The sequence below is a fragment of the Chiloscyllium plagiosum genome, unplaced genomic scaffold (genome assembly GCF_037043375.1).
Source record: "Chiloscyllium plagiosum isolate Xiang-an unplaced genomic scaffold, Cpla_swu_hap1 HiC_scaffold_26, whole genome shotgun sequence".
NCBI lineage: Eukaryota > Metazoa > Chordata > Chondrichthyes > Orectolobiformes > Hemiscylliidae > Chiloscyllium > Chiloscyllium plagiosum.
In genome coordinates, this window is record NW_028270164.1 from 41441742 (window position 1) to 41462557 (window position 20816).

Consider the following 20816-nt stretch of genomic DNA (forward strand, 5'->3'; position numbering starts at 1 on the left):
CCTGGTAAACCTCCTCTGCACCCGTTCCAGTGCCTCCACATCCTTCCTATAGCATGGCGACAAAAACTGCACACAATACTCCAGATGCGGCCGCACCAGAGTCTTATACAACTGCAACATGATCTCAGGACTCCGGAACTCAATTCCTCTACCAATAAAAGCCAGTACGCCATATGCCTTCCTCACCGCACTATTTACCTGGGTGGCAACTTTCAAAGATCTGTGTACATGGACACCAAGATCCCTCTGCTCATCCACACTACCAAGTATCCGACCATTAGCCCAGTACCCCATCTTTTTGTTACTCTTACCAAAGTGAATCACCTCACAACATGAAGAACTCACAACATGGAAAATCTGAGATAGACCCATGGCTTTACTGCACCTTTTTACCTACTGTGATACTAAAATTTGCAATATCCAGATATGGTAGCAGGAAATGTTCAGAGCACCGAGACTAGATTTCCAAAATTCTGTCTTTCTGTTCCTTTGATTCCTGATTGATTTCTTATTCTTTACAGCAATTGCCTGATTCGCTTTGACCTTCTCTTTTCCATTCTGGGTCACTCTGGGATAGCTGACTGCTGAAGATGTAACTTCCCAGTTTTATCATTCATCTTACATTTCAGAATGTACCATGAGTACAGGTTAGATTCTTCTGATGGTAGCCGAGTCCTTGGGCATTCGTACTGTTCACATTTGCCACATTCCAGCAACCCACCCCATCGAGTCGTTGTGGCTTGCCAAAGCAGAGAAATATTGTGGTATAGGAAAATCTTGATTATCACCAGCAATTTCTGGCAAGCTACCTATCTCAACTCACCTTTGCTTTAGTTATTGAAAGCTCCTTGAACAAACATTGTAGGAAATTCTGCTGCTTGCAATCGGTTGAATTAGTGAACTCAAATCAGAATTAGATTTTATTGTCATGTGTGCTTAAGTACAGAAGTACAGTGAAAAGTATATGATGTTCAACATTGATGGGTTAGTACATTTGTGGATGACACCAAAGTTGGTGGAGTTGTTAATAATGCTGAAGGATGCTGCAGGCTACAGAGGGACGTAGATAAGCTGCAGAGCTTGGCTAAGAAGTGGCAAATGGAGTTTAATGTGGAAAAGCGAGAGGTGATTCACTTTGGAAGGAGCAACAGGAATAGAGAGTATTGGGCAAATGGTAAGAGTAGAGATGAGTAGAGAAACCTCGGTGTCCATGTACATAGATCCTTGAAATTTGCCACCGAGGTCGATAGGGTTGTTAAGAAGGCATACGGTGTGTTAGTTTTTATTGGTAGAAGGATTGAGTTTCAATGCCACAAGGTCATGTTGCAGCTGTACAAGACACTGGTGCAGCCACACTTAGAGTATTGCATACAGTTCTGGTCAGCGCATTATAGGAAGGACGTGGGAGCTTTGGAAAGGGCTCAGAGGCGATTTACTAGGATGTTACCTCATATGGAGGGAAGGTCTTATGAGGAAAGGCTGAGGGAATTTAGGCTGTTTCCATTAGAGAGAAGAAAGTTGAGAGGTGACTTAATTGAGACATTTAAGATAATTAGAGGTCTAAAATAGGGTGGACAACGAAAGCCATTTTCCTCGGATGGAGATGGCTAGCACAATGGGACATAGCTTTAAATTGAGGGGTGATAGATATAGGACAGGTGTCAGCGATAGTTTCTTTACTCTGAGTAGTAAGGACATGGAATGCCCTATCTGCAACAGTAGTAGACTCGCCAACTTCAGGGGCATTTAAATGGTCATTTGATAAACATATGGATGAAAATGGAATAGTGTAGGTAGATGGGCTTCAGATTGTTGCACCAACCTGTGGAACCATTGAGGGCCAAAGGGCCTGTACTGCACTGTAATGTTCTATGCTGTCTTACAATCCTTCAATAGCCATGGACCTGCAGTCGCTCCATTCTGGGTTTTCCCCATGAGGCAGGCTTTGCCCAGTGTGCTGGGCTCAGTTCCTCACCACTGACTGCCATACAGACATGTCAGTCATAGAGTCAGAGTCATACAGCACGGAAACAGACCCTTCGGTCCAACCAGCCTAATGCTGACCATAATCCCAAACTCAATTCATCCCACCTGACTGTGTTTGGCACATATTCCTTCAAACTTTTCTTATTCATGTACTCATCTAAATGTGTTTTAAACTTTGTACCCGCATCCACCACTTCCTCTGGAAATTCATTTCACACATGAACCACGCTGTGTAAACAAACTGCCTCATATGTCTTTTTAAAATTTTTCTCCTCTCAACTTAAAAATCTGCCCTCTAGGCTTAAAGTCCCCCATCCTAGGGAAATGGCACTTGCCATTCCCCTTATTTATACCCCTGATGATTTTATAAATCTCCAAGATCATTTCTCAATCCCCTATGCTTCATCAAAAAAAAAAGCCCCAGCAGATGGTGCAAATGTGAAATGAACTGCGAGAGGAAGTGATGGATGCTGGTATAATTACAACATTTAAAAGATATCTGGATGGGTAAATGAATCGGAAGGGTTTAGAGGGATATGGGCAAAGTACTGGCAAATGGGACTAGATTAGGATATCTGGTTGGCATAGACAAGTTGTACTGAAGGACCTGTTTCCATGCTGTATATCCCTATGACTCTATCCATCCTCTCCTTATAACTCAAACTCTCATTTCTGGCAAATCTCTTCTGAACCTTGTCCAGCTTAATAATATCCTACCCATAACAGGGCAACCAGAACGACATACAGTACTCCAGAACAGGCCTCACCAATGTCCTGTGCAACCTTCATTTGATTTATTGTTGTCACATGTACCTCAGTACAGTGAAAACTATTGTTTTGCGAGCAGTACAGGCAGATCATAGCTAACAAGGACATAACTGATCATTGGGCGCTTAGAGCGAGGCATATAAGGTTACGGTTGCAAAGTAGGATCAACGTGATTTAGAATTAGAGAGGTCCATTCAACAGTCTGATAACAGTAGGGAGGAAGCTGATCTTGAACCTGTTTGTGCATGTGGTCAACCTCAACATAATATTCCAACTCCTATTCTCCAAGCCTCAATGCCAACCACCATCCACTTGTCCCCGACTGTCACCCGGGCACTGTTTTTTAATTAATTAAAATAAATTAATTTAACAGCACAGGTAATGTGGTGATCAATGGACACAGTTCCATGAGAACATCAGAAGTAGGAGTGGATTATACAGTCTCTCAAGCTGTATCTACATTTAATATGACTGCAGCTGATTTTTGTGTCACCTGCCTGCATCCTCCATCACTCTAGATTCTCAGAGTAAAAATCTGTCTATCCCAAACTTAAATACATTGAACTTTTGAGCAGTTACAACCTTTATGGGATAATTAATTTGGAGTGATGAAATTTCTCTCAATCCTCCCTGATCAGCTTGATCCCGTGATGGTGCCGTAATGTTCGGAGTGCCCCAGCCAGCTGGGGAAACAAGTTCTCGTATCTACCCTGTCTAACCGATGCCAGATCAATGAGATCGCCTCTCATTCTGCTGAACTTGAGAGTAAAGGCCAAATGCATTCAGAATAGGATCATAAGATAGCTCTCTTATTCAGAGAACCAATGTAGAAAATAGTCATTACACAGCCTCCAATGTAAATCCTTCCTTAAAGATAGTAACCAATACTGTACATAGTACTCCAAGTGTGGTCCACCCAAAGCACAGTATAATTGTGCCTATATTTTGTTACTCTTGTACTCAATCACATTGTAATAAATCTAACAGAATAGTTCACTTCCTAAGTGCTGACTGTACCTACATGCTAACATTGTACTGCACGTTGCAAGTGCACTGACATCTCTAAATGTCAACATTATCAAGTTTCACTCCTTTTCCCAATAAAGCATACCTGCTTGCAAGTCTGAATTAGATCACTTAACTGGCTACAGAGACAGACTTCAGGTGAACTTGCCCCCAACCATTCACGTCAGAGACAAAAACAGCAATTGCTGGAGAACCTCAGTAAGGCTGACAGCATCTGTGGAGAGATAACATTCCACCTCAGGAGGCCGATCAGCCCTTTGAGTCTATCCAGTTCTCTGCATAGCAACCCAGTCTCTCTCCTATGCTGCACGCTTGTAGATTGCAGGCTTATTTCCTTTAAGTGCCCATCCAATTAACTTTTGAAAATGTTTTTTTTTCCACCACCTTCATGGGCATGTTCCAAGTCATTACCATTCGCTGCATAAAAATCTTCCTCATACTCACCCCACCGCCCCCATAATTCCTGCCATCAAAGCTTAATTCTGTCCCTTAGTCCTTGCACTCAGCCATCTGAAACAGTTTTTCCTTGTGTATCTTATTCACACTTGTAATCTTTTTCACTTTTATAACTATCCTTTCCTCTAAAGAAAAACTCCTCCCACCTTTTCAAGTATAACTCCCCTGGGACCATCCTGATTTCTGTCTTACAGATCTCATATCATTCTCAAGTATGGTGACCAGAATTGCTGCAGCTGAGGTCTAAACAGAGCTTTAAATAAAGGTTCCACATAACATTTCTGCTTTTGTACTCATTATCACTATTTATGAAGTCCTAGATACAAGAATTGCTAACCAACCTCTCAATAAGTCTGTACACCTTCAAACATTGGTGCATAGGCACCCCCAGGTCCCTTGGTGAGGGGGGGGGGGGGGTGGGGGGGGGAGATGACTTACATCAAAGTGAATACAAAAATGTTTTTGGAATTTTAGAAGAGCCATTAACAAAGTGACAAGGCAGTAATTAGCTGTTCCCACTGTTCTGTGACTGTGTGTAAAAAGGTAAAGTGAGTCAGACATCTTAAGAAAACTACTTTATTACAGCAGAATTGCAATAATACTGTACAGGTGTTATCTGAATTACTGTATCATTCAGAAGTTTGAAAATGAACATCCATAATTTACCTTGCCTACAGTTGTAACTATGACATTATTTTGATATCAATCAATTGCTTAATTAGAATTCGATGTATGGAGATTGCAGGTATATCAAAATGAAGTATAACTGTGGAATAAGACAATATTTAATAACAATCAAATTGGTTATACATATTTTGTATGGCAAAATGCAATTGTCAATAAACAGACTATACAAATAGACATTTATTGTGCTAACAAGTCTCAGTTGTATCAAATAATTTTTAAAAATAGATACTTCTGGAGTTAGCTAATATCAGCCATTGACTTATTAAAAAACTTCAACGTTTTATCTAAATATTTATTAAAAATTGCGCACATATATTTTACAAATTTTCAAGCATAAAAATGAAAGCAAGTTGAGATGATTTGAAATACTTCTGACTGTAGCCCAAAATAAAGGACATGCTCATTTGAAAGCATATAAGCAAAAATGAAGCTTGTCTTTATTTATGAATCACAGAAGCACTTTAAATCCTACACCTTACACTTGAATGCCCTGTACAAAATTTGAGTCACACCAAAGTTGCACGCTGTTCTGGAAGAAGTATTTGATACATATATTCCTCACATTCACATTTAACAGAGACACCAGTCAGTGAACATAGAACTCCAAACTAGTTTACCATGGATCTGAACTGTTTAAGAACTTTCCTGGCTTTGGCTGACACACACTGGCAAGTTTGGATAAGTGCAGCTTGAGACTCCTCAAAGCAAAAATCTTGTAGCAGTGTAGAAGAGTTCAAGTTCTAAACACTGCTTTGGTGCTAATGAAAATGAATCAAAACAATTAATAGCATTAATAGGTACCTCAATATTATAGAACAAATTGAAAAACATTGACATCTATCTTAAAAGCAGACTTTGACCTTTCAGGATGAATTTCAGAAATTTCCAGACAGCCCACTACGTAGGCTATCCAATTTAATCCAACCAGTCCATGTGGTGTTCATGTGCCAGTCAGGCCTTCCCCTCTCATCCCCATCTTTTTTTAATTGAAATAGTCATCATCACAGCCCTCTGTTTCCTCCTATGTTTGTTTAATGTCACCTTAAATGCATCTATATTATTTCCTCCCATGTGGTAACAAGTTTCACATTGACAACACTATGTAAAGGTATTTCTCGGAATTTCCTAGTGGAATTCTTGGTGACTCACTAATATTGATGGCCTCTGATTATGCTCATTCCCACAAGTACAAACAATCCTTCCATATCCACTCAATCAAACCTTTCATAATTTAAAAGACCAGTCTCCCCTTAGCCTTCTGTTTACTGGAGGAAAAATGCCCTCCCTGCTCATATCTTCTGGATCTACATAGCCATTCAATGCTGCTAGTGCCTTTTTTATAATATGGTGACCAGAACTATGCACAGTATTCTACGTGTGGCGTAACCAAAGTTGGACACTGGTTTAACATAATTTCCCAACTTTTCAATTCTAATGTCTACAAGTAAAGCTGATTGTGTGACTTGTTCAGTTGATGGTGAGGAGGCTGACAGCACTCAAAGTGAATAGTTTGCAACTTTTTTTTTTAAATAGAGTTGTTTGCCAATTAATAAGTCTTTACAAATTCAATGTCCACAAATTGTATTACAGTGAAAGAATGTAAAATATGAGATAAAACTCCAATTTTAAAGTTCTCCTTCACCATTATTGATCTAAAGATGCATTAAGTATTGCTCTCTACTGTATGCAAACAATAGCTGATGGCTTCAGGCAATTTCAGATTGCTTTGTCTTTAGTAACTTCAGTCATCCTTGTGGAAAAGGCTCAATAAAATGGCTGACTTCATTGTTGACATCTAACTTCTACTCTTTGCGCTGATGAGTCTGGACTTTATTGGACCACTCTTTGTGACCTGATGTTATTGTCCAATATGAAGCAAAGGAATGTCAACTGTTTTGAATCACCTCTGTTGACATCCAAACTACCTAATGAGTTCCTCTGTTGGAGCACGTTCCGGTTCTTCCGAGGACGACCTTTGCATTGGTTTTCTAATTTCCACCGAATTCCTTTTCACCTGTCCATTTAAAGCTGAGGTCTCCATTTCCTCAACTGAGTTTGCGATGGAAGGACAGTTCGACAGTGATCGATGGAGGTTCTCTTTCCTACACTCATCAGCAGTTGTGTTACCTTTCTCCTCAGTCTTTCCTGATAACTTTACTCGTACCTCATGCTGTCCCCCTGTTGATCCTCGATAGATAGGCAGTATAGGAGGCGTAGGCCGCTTATCTGTAACAACATGAGCAAACATTTTGAGAACAATCACGTGTAATGATACAAAATCTCTTAACTAAGTAGACTGTTTTTTTACGCCACCAGCTTATTTACTGATTGCAATAACATGGACTCTTTATTGTTCTGTTTGTCTTTTAAGCAGATATATGGAGAAAAGAACATACTGACCAGAAATTGAATTGCTGCCCAGTAGGAGCAAAATGAGAACTTGGCCCACTCAGTGTCTCAGGAAAAGACCCAGCAGCCCACAGTATTGAGTATGTGCAAGTGGCAGCAGTTTCTGCTAATTGCTGGTGTTCCAGTGGGGATGGGGTAGGTATGTATGCATATAATGTACATCTGCATGTACTGACACTAACCCCTGAACCACTGTACATGGGTTTCATCAAAAGCAGGACCAAAAGGGAATTTCCTGCTACTCCTACACAAACAGATGGCTGCTCAGTTTTATGCGATTTTAATGTTTTTTTTCAGTCCTGTATTCTCAATGCTTAATCAGGATTTCTGTTATTTTGGCAATTACACACCTGAACTCATCCTTCACTTTAAAGCACATTGAAATATTCAGAGGCCCATTAATAGATTGTGACGAGCAGGCATTCAATCACAACTGAAATTAAAAGGAAAGCTATCGATTTTTATATCCATTTCTGAGACATGGCCAGTCACTTTACCTTGGCTGCCTTTAATTTGCTTTCAACCTGTCGGAGAAGTAGTACATCGCCTTCTGATGTGTAAAACATCATTTCAAAAGAGTATAGTTTAATTAGAAAGTACTTAGCAATCTTGGAACAAAAACTGCTTAATATTGTCATCAACAGAAGTAACAAAGTTGAAATGGGCTGGGATTTCTGGAGCTCAGGAAATCATTGCACCGATTTGTTATACTGTACATTGTTCAACACTGGGGAACTTCAACTTCTGCCCAAAACAAGTGATTGCTTCACGTGAAGGATCACGGAATTCAAAGGCGAGAGCCTTTATCTAAATGCTGGTGAGCTGCAGCCACAAGATGGGCACCACAGCTGCTTATGAACTGAGAAGAGCAGTTGTTCAGTTGGCTCTCGTGCAGAGAAACCCTTGTCAGATTTGGAAGAGTCAGAGAGATCAGAAGCTGGAGAAAGACAATTGAAAATTTCATGGGCCTTTTTCTCTCTGTAGCCTTCACTGGCTCCTTTAGTGAAAAGCTCAGTGCAAATAGGTAGGGCGTGCACAATACAAACACCACCTATTTAGTCCTGAATTTTGTAATAACATTTTACAAACAGCTCAGGGGCACAAATCAAGGAGCCTGATACATATTTATTGCCCTAACTATTATGGGATAGCAGATCACAGCATGAAATTAAGAAATCTGATACATGTGTCGTATTTCTCTTCCTTTTTAATTCTGTGTCCAGTTTTCAATTATAAAGGTGTCAGTTTACCTGCTACTCTAAAACACTGCAGAACGTGCAAGAATTTCTCATTGTGATCCAGGAACAGGTTCAGATTTGTTATCAGCGCATTACTTGGACCTTTAGTTTCTCTATCTGTCTGGGCAATGCTCCCCGTGAGCAATGCAGCTGCTAGGAAACCCCACATGCACACACCTCCACTGCAGGACATCCTTTGTTTTAACATAGCACACACAAAACTCAGATGTCCATGCAGGGAAAATAAAAATTACAGATAACATTAGCAGTAGGTGAGTAAATTAGAAGTGTGGCAAGAGAGCACTAAGACTCAAGGTGCCTTACAGAGAAAAAGAAAGCAGCTAAGACACATGTAAACTATTCAGTTAATAACATTGGCAGCTGCTTTAAAGTAGGTTGTGGTAAAGATGTGAGGAGATTTTAAGATGTAAATAAGCAAAAGTACAAACATGTTATGATCTAGTTTCTCATTTTCGATGATTTCATGGTCATTAAGTGAACAATGCATGGCTCCAACATGTTTGGCAAAATCTTGGAATGGGGAAGTGGTAAGGAGTTATGGATGAGAAGCCCAGAGGTCTGGATTTCCCTGACCACCTGCAGTTTGAACTATCAGACCTGTTTGCATTATTTGGTTCCATGTTTCCTACCTGATGACCAGCCTCTGACAGAAGAGATAAATCAGGGGACGGTGCAGTTGGATTTGGAGCATCCCTGAGTGGGTGAAGATTACAGATGGTAATCATGAGGTTTCAACAAAGCTGACTGTTCCCACAGGGTGGGGGAGGCTGACAGTTGGTGGGATGGTTGGGGGAGGAGATCTCAAAGCTGACAGATGACACAGGGATGAATGAAAGAGGTGTGTTTGAGCTGTCAGATGGGGCTGTATGGGGTACCGACGGGTGGGGGAGAAGTTGCTGGAGAGTGATTTAAACAATCAACTCTTCTGGCATAATTCAAAACAGTTGCTGACAACTGGATGGATGAACAATCATTTCAAACTTATCCACACATTCTCACATTTCCCAAATCCCAGTAGGCTAGAGTGTGTGACTGTCTTTGGTTTAAAGTAGCAAATCATGATATATATTAATGATTCAGGTGTGGGAACTAAATGTAACATGTCAAAGTTTGGAAATGATGCAAAACTGGGTGGGAGGGTGAACTGTGAGGAGGATGCAGAAATGCTTCAGTATGATTTGGAGAAATTGAGTGAGTGGGCAAATAGGTAAATGGAAGTAAAATGTGAGGTAGCAAAACAGGATAGCAGATCATCTGAATGGCAAAAGATTGGGAAAGGGGGAGGTGCAACAAGATCTGGGTGTGTTTGTACAGCAGTCACTGAAAGTAATAACGTTTAAGTGCAGCAGGCAGTGAAGGAAGCAAGTGGTGTTTGAACATTCATAGCAAGAGGAATCAAGCACAAGAGCAGGAGTGTCTTGCTATGACCACACCTGAAGCATTGTTTGGTCTGCTTCTCTGCAGGAGGATATTCTGGCTATGGGGGAGTGCAACAAAGGTTTACTAGAGTGACTCCTGGGATGACAGGATTAACATACGAAGAGAGACTGGATTAGTAAGAATAATATTCAGTGGAGTTTATAAGAATAAGAGGTGATATCATAGAAATTTACTAAATGCTAATAGGACTAGACAGGGCAAATACAGAAAGGATGTTCTCAATGACTGGGGAGTCCAGAACAATAGGTTACAATCTTAGGATATGGAGTAATCTATTTAGGACTGAGAGGAGAAATGTCTTCACGCAGAGAGTGGTAAGCCTGTCGAATTCTCTGCTACAGAGTGTGGTTGAGGCCAAAACATTGAATGGTTTTAAGAAGGAAAAAAAAGGGAATTAGATACAGTTCTTAGGGCTGAAGGGATCAAAGGATTTGAGGAGAAAGCGGGAACAGAGTCAAGAGTTGGATGATCGAAGGGCCTACTCTGCTCTTAAGTTCTATATTTCTATTTATATCTTGGCTTTGTTGGCAATACATTTTTAATGCACTTTTTCTCAAACATGCACATGTGAAACGCTAGTCAATAAGATTACCAATGATACATAGGCTTGCTTTATACTTGTTTTCCTAATTAGATTGACATATCTGATATCTCCTTCGGCAAGATATCTCCTTTGATAAGAGCTGGGGAATATGGCGTAGAAAATTAACCATACATAATGTTTACAGATTAATGTTTTTTCAAAGAAGACTCATGATTAATGGGAATGGGTTTTATAATTATTGAAGGCTAGCTTTGTTGCTTTGCACTTGCAATGCAATGTGCTGACTAATGTTCCATTATTTGTGATAGGTGTTTCAGTTCCGTTCACAATGCAGCAGCTGTTAAAGCAGCACAAAGTAGGTTTTCATTCATGCAGATTTTAGTTGACTCACCAGCCTGACTTGGAAATTTATTGCCGCTTCTTCAGAGTCGCTGAGGCAAAATTGTGGAACTCCCTCCCTAACAGAGTTGTGGGTGCCTCTACAGTACATGTACTGTAGCAGTTCAAGAAAGCAGCTCACCATCACCTTCCTAAGTGCAACTGTGGACAGGCAATGAATGCTGGCCAACCAGTAATGCCCATGTTTTACAACAGAATAGAAAATAATCCTTTATTTATTGCTGAATGACTCAAACTGTTAACCACAATGTATGGAGTTGTTTGTCTTACGTATATCTGAAGGCACAATAAGCCAGTGCTGATAGATAACGATTAAATACTCGTGGGAAATGACTAACTGAGCTCAACCACAAACTAAATAACTGACGCTTTAAAGGAATGCAACAAAATATTGTTTGTGATCCAACTGTCTTCACAGCCAACAATTTCCTCACCATTTTATTTATCATTATACCTCTGGCAACCTGTAATTAGCTGTCTTAAGAAAGGTTAATCTGCAAACATTACATGTGATTATAAAAGCAGGGATATATTTCTAAGGCTCTATAAGACTCTGGCCAGATCACATTTAGAGGATTGTGTAGAACTTTGGGCCTCACATCTCAGGGACTGGCTCTGGAGCATGTTCAGAGGAGGTTCACAAGAATGGTCCCAGGAATGAAAAGCCCTTCCTGAAGAAGGGCTTATGCCCGATACGTCGATTCTCCTGTTCCTTGGATGCTGCCTGACCTGCTGCGCTTTTCCAGCAACACATTTTCAGCTCACCCAGGAATGAAAAGCTTAACATATGAGGAATGTTTGAGGACTCTGGGTTTATACACTGTGGAGTTTAGGAGGGGGAGAGGGGATCTAAAGTTTACAAAATTATGAGAGGTATGGATAGGATGGATAGTCAGACTCTTTTTCCCAGGGTAGAAATGTCAATCACTAGGGAGACATAGGTTTAAGGTAGAAGGGGGAAAGATTAAAGGAGATGTGAAAGGCAATTTTGTTTTTACACAGAGGGTGGTTAGTGCTTGGAATACACTGCCAGAGGTGATGGTGGATACAATAGCAGCCTTTAAGAGGCATCGTGACAAATACATGAATGACCAGGAGGTAGAGAGATACAGACAGCATAGAGGCAAAAGGCTATTAGTTGAGAAAGGCATCATGAGTCAACAGAGTCTTGATGGGCCGAAGGGCCTGTCCTGTTGGTTCTTATTTCACATATATATCTCTGAGCAGCCCATATTTATATTGTAGCACCCATATGCACCTTTGTTTTCAACAGCATTAGTTTAAAAGCGAGAGTCATCTCTTCTTGAGCACAAAGTGTCAGGGAGCTGAAAGAGAAGCCGTCGAAATGTAGTTGGATGGAAGTGGTCATAAAGTGGTTGGCCATACAAATGGAGCAGATCTCCTGGCAGGTGTAGGTGTAAGCAACAGCTGCAGCAACAACATATTTCAAGATCATTGACTGAAGGTGACTTAGCACAAAATAATTGGTAGGAGTAAAAATAAGGTTTGGTCAAACATTGCACATGTAGCAGGGGTAAGGAACAGATTAACTATATTTGGATTGCACGTAAAGAGGCAATAAGGGTGGTTTTCTATGCAAGAAAATAGAAACAAGATCAACAATTATCTTTTCTTCAAAAAAAAGTCAGGTGATAAATAAAACAGGTATAGCAGGACAATAAATACTCTCACATTTAAAGGATTCCTTTCCACTCAATAGGAAATGTTTCATGTTCGGAGAACTATTTCTTTTATTTTTATAAAGATTTAAAATGGATGCGAAATATTGATTAACTTTTTCTAAGGCTGGAGTGGAAAGAGAAGTGTCAGTGCAAAACAAAAACGATCAGGAATGCAAAGGGAATAAATGAAAAACTGCCAAGTGAGAGAGCAGTGCAACATCCATCCTGCAGTTGATTGTTGCTATAGCGATATAGACACTTTGGGATGTATGTGTCCACAGTAAATGATAACAGCCTAGAATTTCTGAAATCTTGCACTGGATCGTCCATAGATGATTGACAGAAACTCCACACAAATGACTAAAGCCCACAGGGAGACCCCTCACCAAATTTCCACTCCACCTTGATTATGTTTTTGGACAGGACTTCATTCTTAGATTTCTAATCCAATTATAAATTTTTGACACAGCTTTTTGTTTAAATATAAAAAAGCAATATAACATTTCTTGGTCTGTATTAAGTAAATTGTCAATAAATATTGCAACTTGAAAAAAAAAGTGAAATTTCATCTCAAGAACATAATTAACGCCAATGTTGCTAGTTACCTCCTGGTCCAATTGGACGCATTAGCCTGTTCATCTGGACATTCCAGTGCTTAACATGCGAACTTGCTTGTCGCAATTTCTTTTGTGCAGCCTGTAAAACAAAGGGAGAAAATTGTCACCAAATGAATGCTGCATGGTCTCCATTAATGAACAAAGGGAACCTGTCGTGTGTTAGTTCCTGCACAGGATCTCAGCAAAATGTAATTTTTCTTTGTGAGATACATTTGTCATTCTATACCTGTGAACAGAAGAAAGTAATCAGTATTCCATTAAAGGTGCAAGCATTCCAGTTGATTCTGTGGATTCTTATAGCACAAATGTAGTGACCCTACCTCTAAGCCAGAAGGCCCAGGATCAAGTCTCACCTGTTCCAGTGATGTGTAATAGTATCTCTCCGAATAGGCTGATAGCCTAACATCTACAAGGGGATTTTGCTGCAGTAAATTCATTAAGTTAAACAATGAGGCCAGTTGTAATGGCATTAAATGTGATAACAATGTAAAGACATTTTAAAATTCTTAATTTAAGGAGAGAGTGTGTCCATTCAGTCTTAACATGAATCCTAATTTACAAAATAATGAAATAAAAAGTTACTTACGAAAGCAGTGAAAACTGAGGACTTAGCACCATCACATCTGCACTATCAAAGAAAAGTATCCGCCCATTCCTATCCCACTTTCCAGCACCTGGCCTGTGTAGTGATTGTAACAAGGTCAGCCAGGTGAACCTTATACAATACGAGTTCCCTGACTGGGGCTGTTAACCTGGTCCAATCAGGGAGCCCTGGCTGATAGACAAGAACAGGCGTGTCAACCATCTTGTTCTCTCTGAGAAGTGGCTCTGATGGAGTTGGATCAATGTCAAGAACTCTCCATGGGTATATAAAGGGTGACTTGATGACAGGATATCTGTCTCTGTGGAGTTATTTCATCCTGTATGTGGTTTTGCAAGTTACAGCATTGAGGTGTCCCTCCAGGTACCTCTAAAATGAGTTGAGGATTTTGACCTCTATTACCAAAGGTGGCAGCAAATTCTAGACCCTTCCTCTCTGGTTGTAAGTTTTTCTCCATGTTCTCTCTAATCCTTCCCCTAATCATCTTAAATCTGTGATCCCACGTGCTCTGAGGGGAAACAGGTCTTTCCTGTCTAGATTATCCAGGCCCTCATTATTTTGCCCTCCTCAATTCAGTCATCCACAGCTTCCTCTGTTCTAAGGAAAACAATCATAGCTCATCCGACCTTTCATTATTACCTATTTTCAAGTCCTGTCAACATTATTGTACTTTTACCAGAGCAATGATGTCCTTCCTTTAATGCAGTGAGCAGAACTGGACACAAAATTACAGCTGTGGCCTAACCAGCATTTTACACAGGTGTAGCAATAAATCCTTCCTTTTATGTCCAATACCTGATCCAATAAAGGAAAGCATCCCATATGCTTTCCATACTATCTAATGCACCTTCTCCTGCCTCCTTCAATGACCTGTAGACATGCACATGAAAGTTTCTCACTTCCTCCACCTCTATCCTCTCTGTATTGTGTATTCTCTTGTTTTGTAAAAGGAAACAACAGCATATAGATCAGTTGGAAAGTTGGGCAGAGAAACAGTAGATGGCGTTTAATCCAGGCAAGTGTGAAGTGATGCACGTTTGGAGACTTACTGTAAGAGAAAGGTATACAGTAAATGGCTGGACCCTTAGGAGCATTGATATACAGAGGATCTTGCGATGCAAGTCCTAGCACCTGAAAATGGCAACACAAGTGGATAAGGTGGTAAAGAAGGCATACGACTTGTTGGGGCACTGAGTATAAAAGTTGGCAAGTCATGTTGCAGCTGTATAAGACATCAGTGAGGCCAGGTTTGGAGTAGTGTGTGCAGTTCTGGTCCCCACTCTATAGAATGGATATGGAGAGTGCAAAAGAAGTTTTACCAGGTTGTTATCTGAATCAGACAGTATTAGCTATAAGGAGGGGTTGGACAAACTTGGACTTCTTTCACTAGAACGTCAGAGACTGAGGGGCAAATGAATAGAAATATATAAAATTATGAGAGGCATGGATATGGTGGATAATTGGAGTCTGTTTCCCAGGGTGGAAATACTAGGGGGCAAGTTTAAAGGAGATGTATGAGGCAAGTTTTTTTTTGTTTAAAATACAGGAGGGTGGTAGGTTGCAGGAAAATGCTATCATGGGAGATAATAGAAACAGATATGACAACCATGTTTAAGAAGCATTCAGACAGACAAATGAACAGGCAGAGAATTGAGTGATATGTACTATGTGTGGGGAGATGAGATTAGTTTAGAAAGTCATCATGATTGTTATAGACATGGTGGGCCTGTTGCTGTACTGTAATGTGCTCACTTTGTCAACCCATGATAAGCTTAAGACAAGATCTATACAAAAGCAAAAACCTATGGGTGCTGGAAATTTGAAACAAATACAGAGAATGTTGAGAACATTGAGCAAGTTTTGCAGCATCTGTAGACAAGCAGAAACATTTAGTGCTTCCAGTCAATAATCTTTCATCACTTCTTCAAAAGAGAATTATATACACACCTGAAGAGAATAAAAGTTGCAGGTTCATAGGGAAAAGACAGGGAAGGAGAACAAGCTGATTTACTTATGCTGGAAGCCAGCACAAGGACAATGGGCCAAATTGCTTCCTCCAGTGCTGTAAACCATTCTATAATTTTATCATTCACTCAATTCTCTGCCTGTTCATGTGTCTGTCTGAATGCTTCTTAAACATGGTTGTCATATCCGTTTCTATTATCTCCCATGGCAGCATTTTCCTGCAACCTACCACCCTCCTGTATTTTATTATATTCATTATAAAGCCACCATCTTGCACAGTGACCTCCATTATACCACCATGCAACTTATAAGGATTCCATTCTCCATCTCTATCACAACTGTTCTAATGTTGCACCCTTCCACATCAGTGTATCATAGAGGTGTTCTTTTTTTAAAAATCAACTAAGGAGTATACCCTTAATTGCTCTTCGCAGCACTGTTGACCAGAATTCCTTGTGCTCTCACCCCTTCCCCTCGCAAATAGGACCATGTTAGGGTTCCTTAGTCCTTACTTTGTCAGTTCACAAGCTGCTGTGCTCAATGGATTATTTTCCACCATTCCTGTCACCTCCAACCTGTTGCCACCACCTCCCATTTTAGCATTCCAAAAAAAACTGTTCCCTCCATGATACCTTGATCCACTGCTTTATCACTAACACCTCGTCCTTTCTCACCTTTCTATGCCAGTTGACGAGATGTAGCTTGTATATCCTCAAAGTTCCAAACATTCCTGAAGTAGTGATTTACACAAATTTTCTTTTAACCTAGTCTATTGCATTGACTGCCCATAGTGTAGTTTCCCTACATGCAGAATAGCTCTGTTCTGTTCACAGGCATGTCCCAAACTTCTGCAACATGGCATTTTAATTCTTCACCTTGCTCTCGCTGACATCCCTATCCTTGGTCAGCTCCACAATTTCAGTGACTCTCAAATAAGCTCGAAAAACAATGCCCCTCTTTTGATTAGAATGTTTACAGCTCTCAGGAGTTTTACATAGAGTTCAGACCATAATCTCAGCACCTATTTTATTTCCTTTTCTTTGCAGGTTTCAGCTTTTTCTTAACTTGTTGCTTGCTCTCAGAAGCACACCTGCTCTAGATACATCTTTCATTTCTTGGTTTCTATTCTTGTCCCATCACCATTTATTTTAGTTCTGGGAGACTAATCCTTTCATTGTTCAATCTTTCCTGTCCGTCACCCTTCACCTTCCTTCTGTGCTTGTCCATGCAACCCTTTAATAAAAACAGAATACTGCAGTTGCTGGAAATCCGAAATAAGAAGTGAAAATGCCAGAGAAACTCAGCCAGTCCGGCTGCGTCTGTGGAGAGGGAAACAAAGTTAATGTTGTACCCAGTTCTGAAGTTGTTTTGTGTAACACTTAAAATTTTAACTCTTTCTTTCTCCACAGAAGCTGTCAAACAGTTTTCATTTTTCTGTTTTGATTCCACCAAACCCCTTGCTCAAAACTAATACCTGTATCCATTTGGCTCTTTCTGATGAAAGGTCACCGATCTGAAACATTAACTTGGCTCCTTTCCACAGATGTTCCCACAACCTTTTGAGATTTTCTGTGTTTTTTCTAAGACATTACTTTCTCAGCAGTATTGTTCCCAACTTATGGTTGAACAATTTACCTTCTTTGTGTTGCTTATTATTATTTCTAAGGCTTTCGAACTTTGATAAATATGCTTGCACTGTGGATGTTGAATGCTTTGACTCAGTTATTTGAAAGCAGCAGCCCACAGGAAGCAGATGCTGTCAACTGTAACATTTCAATGAGTTTCCAAACGATCGTTATAAAGTCCCAATAAATCCTTAATGAAGGTATCACCTTTAACTAGTGTGATATTACCTTGAGCTTAAAAACATATGGGATGGATTGACAGTGACATAATAATGTGATAGCCATTCCCAACCCTCTGACAATCATCTTGAGGTGTGGGTTAATAGAGATTGATATTTCGGATCAATGTCTTATCATCAGAACTGTTGAAGGATCATCAACTTGAAATATTAATTCTGTTCATCACTCCACACACCTTAAACTAGGCACATTAGCTGCCGTACAGATACCATATACTAAAAGTCACATCAACATGTTCAAATTATTTTCTGTTTCTCCCATTCTTCTCCCTTAGTAAAGTCACAAATAAGACAACCCCATGTGGTGATGACATCTTCAAAATTCATGAGAAGCTTTAGTCTCCTGTTAACAGCAACACTGATTTTACAAAAACAGCCAATTTGCTATTCTCTATTTTATAATATTGTGGAGAAAAAGAGTGTTCTTCTTTCTGAAACAAAAGGCAGTTTGTCAACTTTCTTGATATTCTGTGTTCTGGTCCATCAGCACAGAAAGCATAATGAGAGTCAATAAAACATGACTTCTCTCTGAAATTTCTACAAGGCAGTGAGGAAGGGCAGAGAGGAAGGGCAGACAGCAATCTTAGCTGAAATAATGCTCAGAAACCACCTTCGATACAAAGAGGTCAAGGCTGAAGCAATGCGACTCCACATCAAAAGAATGGCATTCATTGCTCGTTCTAGATAGGAGCTTTATAACATGGCAATTTGTATAAATGCCAAGTAGCCATGATAGCGACATGGGAAAGGGATATTTAGTATCAGATCACCCTTCATTTACATGAAATAAATACGTATCAAGTACTATTCCGTGTACTGCGAATAAACGGAATCTTAAGCCTTGTTCTAAGAATGCTTGAGTATAATCTAAAATATGCTGAAGTAATTCTACCATATCACAATATTGCCAGCATTAGCTGACAAATCTTTTTTGTTCATGAATCATGCCATTTTATGGTAGTTTTTTTTGCAAAAAAAAAAGAAATTTACTCCCTTGGAATTTCCCATTCCTGTACATTCTGTACAATAAATTGATCAGCTCACAATTTTGGCTCAATTGTCTCTGAGCAACAAAAACTTTCTTTCACATTTCAGAAAGAACCAGAAATATTATGATTGAGGGTTTCTTGCCCACGTGGTTACTCAAATTTCTTCCCTTAAGTGTCCCTGCTTCATGATCTGACTGATCATTAAATACCTATTGAAATTAATGCAAATTATTTATTTAGAAACAGCGAAAACTGGGAGAACTTTTGCAGGTCAGGCAGCATCTGTGAAGAGAGAAACAGTTAAGCTTGCTAATACTTGTAAGCAGAATGGCAGAGGGAATGGGGGAGTGGGCTGTGGTGAGTAGGTGGGAAATTGCCAAAAGGAGTTGGAGAAAACACAGGAATGCCAGAGAAACTCAGCAGGTTTAGTGGCATCAGTGAGAGAAAACAGTTAATATTTTGGGTCTTGTGACTCTGGCATTAGCCAGAGATGCTTGGCACAGGTTCTTAGGCATCAGGCTGAGTTTGGAGGTGGGGGGGGGGGGGGGGGGATTGAAATCAGCTTTCAGAGCTTGGTTGGTTAACTGGGGAAACATTGGTCATAATTGCACATTGGAGAGTCCAGTGGTTATTGCATTGGCTCTTTTGGAATGGTGGGTGTGGACATGTTATCAATGATGGGCACTTGGAGAAGGGAGAGATAGGTGGTACAGTGGGAAGTGCCCAAGTTTTCTCGACTGGTGGGTTATGGACCACAAGGTGGGTTATAAAAGACGTTTTTCCTGGAGTGGAGGAGGTTGGGAGATGACCTTACAGGAGATTTATAAAATCATGAGGGGCATAGATAAGGTGAAAGCAAAGGTCTTTTCTCTAGGGTGCGTAAATCAAAACTAGCAGGCATTCTTTATGATGATTTAAAAGGGACCAGAGGGGTAACATTTTCACACAGAGGGTGGTGCAATTATGGAATGAACTGCCAGAGAAGTTGATAGATAGATATAGTTAGACCATTTAAAAGACATTTGGGCTGGTTCATGAATAGCAAAGGCTTAGAGGGATATGGACCAAATGCAGGAAATGGGACTAGTTTGGGGAACCTGGTCAGCATGGATGAGTTGGACCGAAGGTTCAGTTTCTGTGCTGCATGACCCAATGACTTACGGGGGATACATCCACTTCCTTTTCGCTGTCAAGTTTCCCAGCTTCTGAGAACCACATGCATAAAAGTTAATTTTAAATCAGGCACCAAACTGAAATATGTAGATGAAGCAAATACCTTTTCACAGTGGAATACTTAGACATCACTAAACCCACCACCATAAAAACATAGTAGATGAATGTCGAATGGGTTGGGGTGACACAATGTGAATGTCATTTCCAACCATCTGTCACTCATCCTAATGTTTTGATTAATGGAGATTGATATCTCAGGTCAATGTCTTATCATCAGAACTGATGAAGGATCACCAATTTAAAATATTAATTCTGTTCCTCCCTTCACAGATACTGCTTGACCTGTTGAATATTTTCCAACAGTCTCAGTTTTCATACATATACCAACTATAACTATTACTTCTTAACTGGTGAGTAATCTCACAATATTATACCTTAATAATAAGTCCCAGAGCCTAATTATTTTTGAACAAAGGCAGTACAGTCATTGGGCATGGATTTTGATTTTATAATCTGGATTCTAATGGCACTTTTTTTGATATTTCCAGATATAACCAAACCAAAAGGATTATATAACCTTTCTACTGGACTTTGTCTTTTTCATGAATTTGGTAACTAACACAATGCAGGCTGCACATTACTTATGGCTCACAATTGGCCTTCTGAGAGTTAAAAGCATCAATATTATATTAAATTGTAACGCGATTTGAAATAAATAGGTTGATCCATCCATTAAGATTGCAGAAATAAGAACTTGGGCTGAACATTTTAGTGAACAGTGCTGTGATAAACATTGCCTAAATTAATTTCTAACCTCAATATTTATGTGAGCAACAAACTCACATCATCTAATGTTCAGTAAGTATTGTTTTCAGTTGTGATCTTATTGTAAAATGCTGTGATTTAATGATTTGATCAGTCTGTAGCAGATTAGCTTCTTCCTGATCTTAC

The 20816-nt window shown here is 39.9% G+C and overlaps 1 protein-coding gene across 1 annotated transcript in view; it reads right to left on the reverse strand.

Annotated features, from left to right (window-relative positions):
- Positions 1 to 4796: 4796 nt before the first annotated feature.
- def6a (DEF6 guanine nucleotide exchange factor a) overlaps positions 4797 to 20816 on the reverse strand; it is a 152003-nt gene continuing 135983 nt past the window's right edge. The window contains exons 11-12 of the mRNA XM_043716901.2: positions 13262 to 13352; positions 4797 to 7149 (exon numbers count right to left, since the gene is read on the reverse strand). Of these exons, the coding sequence (XP_043572836.1) occupies positions 6845 to 7149; positions 13262 to 13352 (396 nt within the window). The 3' untranslated portion in view covers positions 4797 to 6844. The remainder of the gene's footprint in view (positions 7150 to 13261; positions 13353 to 20816) is intronic.